The sequence below is a fragment of the Amblyomma americanum genome, chromosome 5, assembly GCF_052857255.1.
Source record: "Amblyomma americanum isolate KBUSLIRL-KWMA chromosome 5, ASM5285725v1, whole genome shotgun sequence".
NCBI classification, from domain to species: domain Eukaryota; kingdom Metazoa; phylum Arthropoda; class Arachnida; order Ixodida; family Ixodidae; genus Amblyomma; species Amblyomma americanum.
The window spans coordinates 144140080-144152893 of record NC_135501.1 but is presented as its reverse complement, the minus strand read 5'-3'; the positions used below and the strand labels follow the sequence as shown (position 1 = coordinate 144152893).

General features: G+C 43.6%; 1 protein-coding gene across 2 annotated transcripts; it reads left to right on the top strand.

Annotated features, from left to right (window-relative positions):
• Positions 1 to 4456: 4456 nt before the first annotated feature.
• On the top strand, positions 4457 to 11295 carry LOC144132805 (uncharacterized). 2 transcript variants are annotated; one of them, XM_077665466.1, is made up of 4 exons: positions 4457 to 4586; positions 5371 to 5524; positions 9383 to 9681; positions 10957 to 11295. In XM_077665466.1, exons 2-4 carry the CDS (start codon positions 5440 to 5442, stop codon positions 11206 to 11208), a joined length of 636 nt encoding a protein of 211 aa, XP_077521592.1. In that variant the 5' UTR covers positions 4457 to 4586; positions 5371 to 5439; the 3' UTR covers positions 11209 to 11295. The 2 variants fall into 2 exon arrangements, with proteins under 2 accessions (XP_077521592.1, XP_077521593.1); XM_077665467.1 differs by having other exon boundaries at positions 4468 to 4586; positions 5402 to 5524.
• Positions 11296 to 12814: the final 1519 nt, after the last annotated feature.

The window sequence follows — 12814 nt, the reverse complement described above, 5'->3', positions numbered from 1 at the left end:
TCGATAATCAGCGAACCCTTCCCGAAAGAGGACTGGCGGTGACATTTGCCAACTGATTCCTGGACTGAGGACCCGATCAACTTCCCCTAAATTCACATCCCCCTTTTTCTTTAATAAACGTTTACATCGTGATCATCCTAAGCGACAGCATGCGCTGCTGTCTGAGGTTTTTTATGTATGGCGCCCGGCCCGAACAACGCTCGCCACGTGCCGATGAAGAGCACGCAACGGGCCGAAGTAGACGGGGCGGTGACAGCGCATGCTACACTGAACGGTGGTCGTTGCCGTCTCCGCCTCCGACGGCCGCTGCGTTGAAGAACAAAAAATTAGATCTGCTTACTGGTCGTGCTGATGGATGGCGCCACGGGACCCGTGCTCTAGGGCTCAAACCTTAAGTAATGACGGCTACTCACTCGACGTTGTCGCCTGACACTTCAAATGCCGCCTGGACTGAACGTGCGTATTTAAGGCTGCTGTGCAGAACTTAGTCGTCGCGCCATGACTTCGACCACCGCGGGACCACGAAGACACTGTTGTTCAAGGCGCATGGTCTCCTCTGGCAGGAGCGCAGCCCGTTGGCGGAAAATAATTTAGCCGACTACATAACCAAATTTCTAGATGTCAGTTCAAGATGGTTTTAGGGAAGGTTAATCTACTGTGACCCAACTAACATCGGTTATTCACAGCTTTGCAACAGTCCTTAACCACTCAGGGTAGGTCGATGTCATTTGTTTAGATTTTTAGAAACTTTTATGTCACATGCTAAACTAATATATATACTTGAACTAATTGGTCTTCCTAAATTTGTAGTCACGTTCCACAAGGTAGGGTACTAGGCGCTTTGTGATTTCTGATATATATACCGTTATATCCGTTACCGTTATATCCAAACCAGTCCATATTAGGCTCTTGGCCGATGATTGCATTTCATTCAACGAAATCAACAGCCCTAAAGATCAAATCCTCCTTAACTCTAACCTCCAGAAAATTGACACATGGGGTATAAATTAGGATATGCAGCTTAATGCCGCGAAAACAGTTTTTGTGAGAATCACGAACAAAAAAAAGTCCACACTCATTTCCATGCACCCTTCCATCACATCCCCCTGTAGAGGTTAAGGAATACAAATACCTTGGCGTTACCATAACTAATAATCTAAGTTGGAACAGTCACATTGACAATACATGGTCATCCTCGCACAGAACACTTGGACTTCTTCGCCACAAACTTAAAAACGGAAAGGGTTCAGCTTAAGTTAAGGACTACGCAGCTAGCCATGGAAAGAAAAATGATAGGGGTAACGATAAGAGACCGGAAGCGGGCAGAGTGGGTGAGGGAACAAACGCGCGGTAATTACATCCTAATAGAAATCAAGAGCAACAAATGCTCTTGGGCAGGGTATGATTGCGAAGGCAAGATAACCGCTGGACCTTAAGGGTAACGGAGTGAGTTCCAACAGAAGGCAACCATAGCAGGGGGCTGCGGAAGGTTAGGTGGCGGATGAGATTAAGAAGTTTGCAGGCACAGGGTGCCCGCAGCTGGCAAAGGACAAGGTTAATTGGAGAGACATGGGAGAGGCCTTTGCCCTGCAGCGGGTGTAGTCAGGCTGACGATGATGATGATGATTATGGTGATGAGCCTCATGAGACCCAAAGTAGAGTATGCTTCCACAGTTGGGACCCTTATACCAGGGATAATATTGAGGCATTGGAGGCTGTACAGAGAAAGCCGTGCGCTTCATCTTTTAAAAATATCGCACATCTGACTCTCCTTCCATTTTAATGAGAGAAAATGCCATTCGACAACTGCAAATACGAAGGAAAATCCACAGACTGAAATTTGTATTTTTGCTGAAAAAAAAAACTTGCCATGAGTTCATGAGTTCCGAACATAACCTTGCGTCCCTTACAACTCGTCCCACAAGAGGTCATCATGCACATTCTTTAACTCTATATCAAGCTAAAATTAATGACTTTAAATATCCTTTTTATCCGCGCACTATCGAGGAATGGAACAACCTGCCTTCTGATGCAATCATGTCCATAGATGTCACCGAGAAATTGTTGGCGTATATTTCAATGTCGTGTTTCGCATTTATGTATGTTTTCGTGTGAGTGTTGAACATGTCTCATTGTATTTTGCTTACTTATATTCCGCGCGATGAATTCATATTCACAATTCTGCTTTCTTTTCACCCCTCCTGCTAGGGTCCACTTAGGGCCTGCAGTATGTCTTAAATAAAATAAAAAAATGTGCACGAGGAGTTGAAATTAAAGTTTCAAAAAAGTTCGTTTAGGTTCGCATGCGTGTTCAACATCCGTCATCGATGCCTAGGTAATCAGCGGCACGCTGACAACCACAGCTAAATGCATTGGAAACTTGAAAAAATAATCATATATACTACGAGCGCGACTCGAAGAAGCGGCGTTGTTAGTACAGAAGTTTCGTTTCCCTCTACTTTAGAGCGCTCGGCCGTTTCCGTCGCCTCTCACGCAAGGAGTTCTGACTAGTAGCTTCTCGCGATATGCATTCGAAATCTTCGCTTTATTCAACTTTCATTCGTGTGTCCTGCGCCCCAATGTTTTGACTGCGGTTTTCAATTATTCAGTGCAAATGGCACTGAGCATGAAAAAGCTGGACAGGTAGTCCTGGTCAGGTTATTCGTTGCCAGTGTGCTTTATTCCTTAAAATGCTATCAAAGCTAAAAGGTTGCAGTGGCTGTAGTAGTTCCCTTTGGGGTGACTTTGAACAATACCCTTGAAAGTACCTGGCTACCAAAGGTATTTTTGTTCAATATTTTTCGAATTATTAGATATTTGTAAAGAGAATCTACAGTGCCGTGAAAAACGTTTTCAAATACAATTTCCATTGAATTTCTGAGTCTTAAGCACAATAGAAGGAAAATAATTTTTCCGTCAAGGTTCCCACAGAAACCCAGGGTAGAGTCTTAAGTGTTTTTTTCGCGCCACCTTATCGTAAAACATAATTCATGGATTGCACTAACTCGCTCTTCTGAATTCTCGTACGGTTCTCGACCTTCATACCAATAAGCGTGCAGTTATCAGGCAATTTACCTAATGGCCTTGCAGAACGTGTTCAAAAGGAGCATTGAAAACTTAAGCTGTAACTTCCAAGTATCTTCGTTCCACACGAGAGTCCACAACATTAATAGAATTCCTGAACAAGTGCATTCATAAAAAAACACTGGACTACGAAAGATTTGCTAAAGTTCAGCTAGTACCTTTATGAGCTGAAAGCATTTAAAAATAGAGGAGCTACCTTTATTAAACAGAACGAAGCTTTGTGAGCTTGCTGGCCTTTAGCTGTTGCCAATTTTTTGGCTTCTTGATTTATTAATCCCGCGAAGGCACAACGGTGGACGGGGTTAATTGGGAAGCAAGTATAAAATAAAGCTTAAAAGTAAATCCTGCCTTGAAATTTGTCCAAAAAATTACATTCCTGTGCAAAGTTTGGTTATATTACATGCAGAAATGAGGAGAACAGAACAGCATTCACAAGTTTATTCTGGTAGTATCGCAGGAGGTTAATGAATGCTATAGTTGAAAAATTTTATGTCACCGCAAATTGTCGTGCGGATAGCAGTCATGCAGAATTGGTCACCTTATGTGAACTTGGCAGTAATGCTAAACTGTAATTTTGTTTCCGAGCCACCTGGTATGTAAAGTGATTAGGAATGCATCCGAATTCAGCGAGATCAAGATGTTTTTTCCTGAGCTGAGTATAAAGACACTGGGGGGCGTGCAGCTCTAGTAAGAGTCCTCAGAAGAGTTTATTTTTGGGGTCCTGTCTATGTTTTGTGGTGTCGATCTCAAGTAAGCACTGAATTTTTTTCACAACGTGAGATTTTGTGCTGGGTCCGAAGATAGAAAAGAAATTTTGTTTCGTCGGGAAGTATTATTCGGCAGATGTTTTCAGCCCTATCAAATCCTCGAATGAATCGTATGGAGGGGGATTACAGAGAATGGTTTTGACCTTCATCTGAATAAAAAAAAAGGAATTAGACCTATGTCCGAATTGCTTAAGCCATATCTTGTGCCTTTTGGGAAGGGTACGCAAGACATATGAAGTAAAGGATTGCAGTAAGAATAAGCAATCTCGCTGCGCACAGAGGCCAGTGGTGACGCCAAGAAAAGCTGTTGCAAAAATAGAGCCTTATTCTGTTCGCGGAGTGATGAAGGCCGCGCCAAGGGTAACGTATGTTGTACCCGGCCGACTGGGCTTGGCGCCAGGACAAGTAAGTCGGACCTCATGTCATGAAACTGCCGTTATTTCGTTGTCAACAAGTGTTGGTTGAAGGTTGTGGTACAAACAGAAAAAGAAAGGAGATAGGGGACAAACTAAAGACGCGCTGACAGGGCGAGTCGAATTACCCACATGGCCCTGGTGGCTGGTCATTTAAGTGATACACTTGCCGGTATTTTTTGCATGTCTTGGCTTGAGACGGCTCGGATTGCATCCAATCATGATAAGCATGAAAGGGGGTGAGGAACTTTTTATCGGGCCTTTAAAGAGTCTGCGGCAGCTTCGCAGAACATCTTTCTTGCTCCACGTCAAACCACCTAAGGTAAGCCTTCTTGGTCTGAGCGAAGATTATCTCAGTTTAACAAGGAGTACTTGCTGTCGTTACAATAGGTCCATATCCGTATAGCTCTGTCTTCAATTTCTCATTTCCAGCTTTGCTTCCACTAAGTTAAGTGACATGTAGCTTAATATAAAAACCACTTTTCCAACTGCGCTTCGCGCAAGTAGAAAATGCAAGGACGGCACAAAAATGGGCACGTCCCTTGTTATTACTGGCCAACTGCATACACAATGACGGCATAGAAATGGGCTTTGGCAGGGAATGTAATGCAAAGACAAGATAGCCGACGGTATTTAAGGGTAGCAAATGCATTACAAATGAAGGGAAGCGCAGCAGCGGGCTGCAGAAAACTATGTGGGCGAATGAGATTAAGAAGTCTGCGGGAATAGGGTGGCCGTAGCTGCCACCGGTTGGGGTTAATTGGAGAGATATGAGGGAGGCTTTTGTCTTGCATTGGGCGTAGTTAGACTGATGATGATATTTAGAGAATATTTTTCAAGACAGGAGTGTGTGAAGCACCTTTTTGAGATGAGCATTGGGTGTTCGCTCCGACCTTCAAAATTCTTTATCTCTTTAGGGATTTGGTAGACAACTGTCTTTGCAAGTTATCCACTTCTTTTTGTCGTGCTATATATGGTCAGGACGGACGTTGGATGTCAAAGCCACACTACCGTCTTTTTTATCCATACAACGTTTTTTTTCATTCTCGCCATGAAGAGGCAGCAATTGCCCTATGCCCCCGAATTTTGTTATTTTTTTATTTCAGAATTTGAATCTCCTCTTTTACCTCCTGACAGGTTTATTGTAGCACAAGACCTGTGATTACGTTGTTGAAATGGCGGGGCTGGCCACGCTCCTCGCTATCTTGTTTGCTCTGCGCATTAGCAGTGCTGATGAGCATCCGCTGACAGTATCGACAGGTGAGTGAGGACACTCATGAAAAGCTCTTGAATCTATGCTCGCACGCGTAGCAACCACCATTGATTGCACTCGGTAAAAAAGAGGCAAAAGGACCATGTTCTGCTAATTCGTAGAGCAGTCAGCGCACGCTTTCTGTCCAGAAACAAGATTAGCAGCGATGTAGATGGTCAAGTGGGCCAAACCAGTCCTCGTGCTGCGGCATTCGTCGGTGTCGCCGTAGTCTATCACGGCTTTGACGTTATTACTTTCAGGTTTTTTTTTTATGACATTACCGACATAACGTCATGACCCACGGCCTACGTAAGGTAGAAAAGATGAATTAAAAAAAAAAGATGAAATAAAACAGTGAATACGCCTCTAGGTAGGCTTTCATCAAATAAAATATAAGCATGGGTCGGGAATGGAGCTCACGCAATATTACCATATGTGACCATGGGGAAATTTTTGGGGTTTATATGGGCCGGCTAGTATAGGCAATTTTGAGGCGGCACTTTACACTCAGTCTATCCAGCCCCTAGCTCCTGAGCCCAGCAAAACCGTTTACTCGCGTAGCCCGTATCTATTAGCCAGGGTAAATCCTAGACGTCGAACTTTTGCTCTGATCATAAGATTCTCAATGGCATAAACTACATATTGTGTCGGTTGTCCTACTGTCCCGAATTCTGCAGCAGCGTCCTGATACTGCATGAGAAATGCCACTGTTCTGCTGGTCGGCAAAACATTTGCCTCAAATAATGATTTGCTGGAAGCCACACTCTGACGGAAAGCACCATATGCGCTCGCCACTCCAAGATGAGACTACAATGTCGCAGCTGAGAGAGTTTTGTTCCTTTAAATAGCATGCGTACGAAAGAGAGAAAACACAGAAGGCTGGAAAATGTATAATGCCTAGCTGCAAGATGTTTAATATTCGCATTACATTTTAGGATATCTACATCCACAGGCATATTGTCAAGCACGACAAAGTTTTGAAAAGCATCCAGCAGCCAGGTGATGCAAGAAATTAATCTGGGAAGAGAAGCCACCCTTCTGTGCGTGAGATGTAGAGGACGTGGGATAGGATGCCCCTGTGGCGTGGTTGTGTTCTTTTTGGTTGATTTCTTACTAATTATCTGCTATGTAAGAAACTTACGCAACTTATTTTCCACACAGAATCGACGCAACATGCATGCTACTATGCCTTTCTTGGCAACGACGACTATTTGTTTGAACATGGTGCGCCAAAGGCACTCGGCACGCAGGATCTCCCTGGATTTGATTCGAGCATTAGCCATACTTCCTAACCAGAAAACATCTGGGCGTGGTAGAAGTATAAATTTCAATACTGCTAACATTCATAGCTACAGAGGTGACTTCTGCTCAGCCATGTATTGTTCTACTGCTGAGCAGGAGGCCCCAGGGACTGGTAACCTTAGATGCAGCCCGAACAAATGAAACACATACGTGGCGCAGAGCCACATTGAACATCGGTTGAAAGGGGCAATCACAGAACGAAATGTTACGCGTAAATAACAGCGACTTCAAAGGGTGCTCGGTTTTGATTTAAGTGCTTGAAATATCCTATGTTTTGTTTGGCAAGCTTCTGGCAGTGCAGCTCGCTTAGCCACACCCACTAGAACGTTAGTGGGGCTGGCACGCGTCAGGGTTTTTATGTCTGCCCAGAAAACACTGAGGGATGGAGGATCTATTAGCGCAACCCGGGTGTCATGGCTTATGTATGTGCGTGTGGCTGCGCGCTCAACTGCCAAGCAGTTTCATAATCATGGACTGGTGTCACCCCCTTTCGCTGCGCGACACCGGCGAGCATGATCGCCTTTTCGGGATTTTAAAAGATTGTGGTTATTGCTATCAGCTCGCTAAAAATCTCGCCTGAAGCTATGCACCGTTAGAAGAGTTAGAACGGTACTATTAAAGTTCACCTTTGATTGAATAAATATACTTTTCCGCCTAAATTCTACATCGAGAGCTTTCGGAAAGCGAATTATTAGTTTTCCAACGCAAAGCTTAGCACTTTTAACGCGGTAGCATTAAAGGCCCTTTGTCCAGGAAATGCATAATTTAAGACACTTGAGGTTCGGCTCCTCTAAAACACTGTCTATGAAGATATTTTTGCGTTGTCAGCAGCACCGTTTACCTGGTGTGAACTGCTGTTATTTCATAGCCCGAGGAAATCCCAAGAACGCTCGTGGAACATCACTGATTTTTGCCAATCTCCCGTAGACACTTTCGTGTGGCGAGAGTCTTCACAGATAAAAGTCACACTGCGCTGGAACTGAGCGAGATAGTTTTTGTTTACGACAGTGGGCAGTGGCGCCGACAGCGGTGTTTCTAGAGAAGGTCTCATTGCAAAGATTTTATCAAACATTTATATGAGTGTGCATAATACAATTTCTTACCAGCAGATTTCCACGGTACACAGGGCACACACTGATTGTTCACAATCTTGCACTCAGTCCTGAGTCCTTCAAGAACTTTAAAAGTGACTTCAAAGCTGTCCTCTGTGATGAAGGCTTACTCCAAGGACCCAGAATCTTGGCTTCAGTAAGGGGCCGAGGATCTAAACAGCAGAGTGTTGCAGCCAGGAGTGCACGCTCAAGCTGAAACCGAGGGCAGTTACAAAGAAGGACACGTGAAAAAGTGATCATATTCCTTTGTTCTCTCCCTTTTCTATCTCTTCCTCCCTTCCCCTTCCCACATGTAAGGTAGCATACCGGGCGCTGCCTAGTTACCCTCCCTGCCTTTCCGTCCCTCTCTCTCTTACCAGCAGAATTTGACGCGCCTGAAAGAACATTGTTTGCCCCAATAATATTCGATATTTTTCAGTTGAGATAAGTATGTTGCATTGCCTTCATGTTAAATTTTTAGTTATGATAATTGTAGTACCTCTGGCCTAAACTATTTTTGTGTCATATTTCTTTGTTATTGATTTTCAATTAAATTCAGTTTATTGCACCGTAAGTTTCGAAGGATATCTAGGCTAAAAGCTCTAAAACACAACTTGACATGTCAAAGAAATTTTCTACAAGGCAGTGCAGACATAGTTGTTACCAATAGTTAAGAGAAACAATGGAAAGATGGAGAATGGCAGACACTGTACAATAATAACTTTGAGTAGTTTTACAAAACACTGACAAGGTCAGTTTTCAATATTATCAGAAATAATACAATAATGGTTTATGCATACATATTTAAATAAAGAGTAGAATTATACAATTACAACCAAACCCAAGATACAATAAAGAGAAATAATAAACCAGTGAAGCAAGAATATAGCAAAACAACACTATTTATAGGTTGGACAAGGATTATTGAAGTTGTTTATATGAAATTAGCTGGACATATTGATGCTGATTGCGTATTTGTTGGAGGTTGCGCTATAAAGACTGCAATTTGTAGATTGTGTGGAAATGCGGGGCATGCCATAAGTCAGTATTACGAGTACCATTGATTTTATTCCCTAAAATTGTTCACATCTAGCTGTTCATTGCTGCCGAGGAATGTGCATGTGTAACGTGTGCGCCTACAAAGGCCTAGGCTACTGAGAGTTTTTTGTTTTTGTTATTGTTCATCTTTATCAGAAAGTCTTAAAACTGTCATAGCATCTTTACAATATTCTCGCCCCATGAATACTAGCAGTGACTATATATCCACTTATTCGTGACTCTGAATCTATTCAGACAGATATTTAAACATTGGCAGTGCAGCCGGGCTAGTAAACGAATTTCGCCAAAGGTTATTTTGCCCATGGCGTGGTATGAAAGTTGAGATGGGGAAGGTTGATGGAAAGCTGTACTCACTGAGAAAAAAAATAAGTTACTAACCTCACGATCGCGGCTGATCGATGCCGTTCTATCCAGGACCATGTTCCGATGTTGCCAATGTGGATTGGACAGAGAGCATTAATGCCTATCTTCGGAGGATACCGAACAACATTACCCTACCGAGTATCTTCGCAAGCAATGAGATCGGAGGAGGCTTTGAGGTTGGGCGGAGTACTCTTTACGGCCTCGGGAACCTGCGGCCTTACAAGCACTACCACAGCTACTGTATCAACAAGGAAACCGTCATCGAGGTCATCGCTTTCGTCTATGGAAATTTGGCCGCCCAAATGGAGTGGAAGAGTTGTACCGGAAGCACCGGACACATTGGAACGGAGGTATATGCGCTGATCTTAACGGCTGGTCGATTTTTAATACTCGTCGGTCCCTTCGTCGCAGATAGAAATCAAGTGTTATATTGAAACTAGAGGAGAGATCTATTATGACTTTTGTGTCAACGCACTTCTCCTTAGCTCTTTCAGCTCAAGGAACTGTCAAGCTTGAGTATTAAGCTCACCATGTTCAAACTGCAGACCGTCCTTATTATTACCGGAACCTTCCATAAGCAATGTAGCCCTCCGTCAGCATTGCTTTTTCGCTGGTGTGTCCTTGCTGCAAGGGCTTGAAAACTTTTGCCAAGGGTCTTGCTTTGGCTATATTCGATACGGATATATTCGATACTATAAAAAAACGGAAGAAATATCTTAGACTTGTTTCCCGGGCAACAAAATTCGTTCTTTTTAAAGTAACCTAAGTTAAAGCTTATAAAACAAAGTTTTATTCCTAAAGAACCAACTGTAAAGTTTTCGTTTACGGGTAGGTCGCAAAAGGAGCTGAGAAAATGGTACCTTTTGCGTATCATTCACAATTATTACATTCGGCTTGCGGTCCACATGGGCGCAGGAAACATGATACCGATAGAGTTTAATTTGATGATTTATTAATAAAACGTGACACCGCTAGATCTTACTTTGGAGATTGATTAGTGTGGTTTGTATTTCGTTCGCCTGTGTATCATAAGACAACGATGTTTGTCACTTCGTTGTTTGTAGTAAAAATGTTTTTGCTGGTGTGAATACGCACCTTAACAGCTTCTCACCTGACGCTTCGGAGAAAGACGCTTTTGTTTTGTTTGCATTTGTTCAGCGCTTTAGAGAAAAACATGCTCGCTCAACTGATGTCCGCAGTCACAGCAGAATACTTACAATTTTGCAAAAAGTACATAGTCGGGTTTTTCAAGAGAAGCAAAATCAATCCGTGAAGGTAGATAAATCCTTAAACAAAATGATTCAAGCAGAAAGACGCAGCCGATATCTTGAGCTGCACCTTTAAAAGTTTTTTTTTGTGGGGGGGGGGGGGGGGGAGTCTAGACATGGACTGCTCTATCACCTTTCGAGTTTTAAGTAGGATGTTCTCATAGAGAACATTTTGGCGCGTAACACGGTGCAGCTTGTTAGTAATTATCTTCTTCAAGCGTGTGACTCGCTGGGAGAAATTATTGACGACACAGAGTACCACCTGATACAGTTTACTGTAAGGAAAAAGTAGAATGCTGTTTTGCTGAGTGATGGGAAATTGTTCCTTTTACCGTTTCTTTGCCGTTTTCTGCTTAGGTGTCGAGCAGCAAGTTGACGCTGGTCTTCAAGCCAGTTCCTACAGCCGATGACCCGACGCGTGTGGCACTATTCAGGATCTACGGCGACCGTCTTGAGTCCCCTAGGCTCTACGTGACTGGAGTTCCCGAGGGGCTGACGACCATGATTCGTGTAGTCAGCGACTTGTTCATGCCTCACATCAAGGAGTTTTGGCGCGTTCTCCTCCGCCTGAGTACTCCGTACCTCTACAGAGACCTATTGAGCCAATAGGCCCCACTCCCTGTATCCTCTTAGTTGTTCCAACGGAGGTGTGTATGGGGTGCTTGTGAGTATGAATAAAGCGTTGTCTTCGTTGAATCCTCGCTTCATTTCATTTCACAAAAGCTAAAATCGCAACACACTATCTGGAGAGGTCGCTAGTACTAGTACTCGTAAGCCCCGTAGGGTCGCCTGCTGGGGAAATCAGTCGCCTCGATCTGTCCTTGTCATGTGGTAGACGTGCCCAGCTCTTCTACATCACTCTATTTCAGTCTTTGCCGCCTTCGACGAAGTTCCTGCTTGATTAGACTCCCGTTAGTAGCTCTAAACAACCCTGTATTATACCTTCTACGCTTTACATGCCCTTGCAAATTTAGTTCTTCCGAATACTATCAGCACTACTAGCAGGGGCAGTGGGGTGGTAGGCGCGACGTTGGGCAAGGTGCGACATTTTCTCACTCGTTACACTGCAACTTTTAAATGAGCAGTCATATTAGCTTTAAATGTAGGCGCCATGACCCTCCATATGGCTGCTACAATAGAGGTTAAAGTGGACCAGATTTTTTTCGAAAAGAGAAAAAAATGGCCCGTTCAGACACTTTGAACGAAAAAGGCTCCAAACAGCGCGACCTTCTGCATGCCAGTTGCCGAAACTCGGGTGCTCGACGAACGTCTGGTCCTGTACTAGGACCAATAATTAGTTAATGCAATTGGTTACTGGTCTTCCGTTACGCAGCGTTTAAAGATTTTGGTGCCTCTTCTAATTTCAACATAATTATTTTATCACCAGGCTACATGCAGGACGAAGCGTGACATTGAGATCTTCTGGAGGGACTAAAGTAAATGTAATGTATTGATTACTAACGGTAAAGCTCTATTCCTCTTACTCCGTTTTCTGGACTGAACAAAGCGTACAAACGGTAAATAGTGAAGGCTCACTTCACTAGCACGCAGACAACGTGAAGAAAGCTCTGGAGAGACGCAAGCGTTGGCAGTGGCATCAAGGGTTTGGTGTTCCCGATGGCGCCGACCATAGAACAGTAAAGAAAAAGACAAAATGCGAAAGCTAGGCACTGTATAAAAAATCTTGGGAACTTCAACGACCCACTCTGTACAGTGGGCATGAAGAGCTATTTGAGAATACCTTCTGATAATGGAGGAAACTGCTTGCTCTGGCCTTCTTTAAAACATTCAAATCCTTGTGTTAAAGCGCTGCGTATGGAATGTAAACGCATGCCCATTCAACACGGTTAAGCGATAGAGTAATTATGCTGAAAATAGAGCAGAAAATATGTGCGCTGAAGGCAGAAAGTTTAAACATCGTGTAGGCAGTCTGCACGCTGAGCCCTTCTGTAGAACAGCGCCGAATTTAGTGGGCCAGTGCCTGGTTCGTTCTGACTACGGTCTCAGTCTTACGAATAGATTTGCTAAGATTGTTTAGGCAGCCAGGAAGCCGACTGAGCGTGCATTCATTGGAAGGATTTGTAATATGCTGTTAGCGAAAGGGATTGCCACTTTGCTCTTTCATTTGGGACAAAATGCGACGCTTTGAAGTTGCAACTTTCGTTATATTTTTTTCTACGTCCCTGTTAGCTGGCTGTTTCGCCCTTGGTGAGTG

Bases quoted from the DNA above. Each gene is read 5' to 3' on its own strand.
- LOC144132805 (XM_077665466.1), top strand. From the start codon at position 5,440: ATGGCGGGGCTGGCCACGCTCCTCGCTATCTTGTTTGCTCTGCGCATT. The intron at 5,525-9,382 runs GTGAGTGAGGAC...CGTTCTATCCAG, and splicing joins TCCGCTGACAGTATCGACAG to GACCATGTTCCGATGTTGCC. The intron at 9,682-10,956 runs GTATATGCGCTG...TTTTCTGCTTAG, and splicing joins CCGGACACATTGGAACGGAG to GTGTCGAGCAGCAAGTTGAC.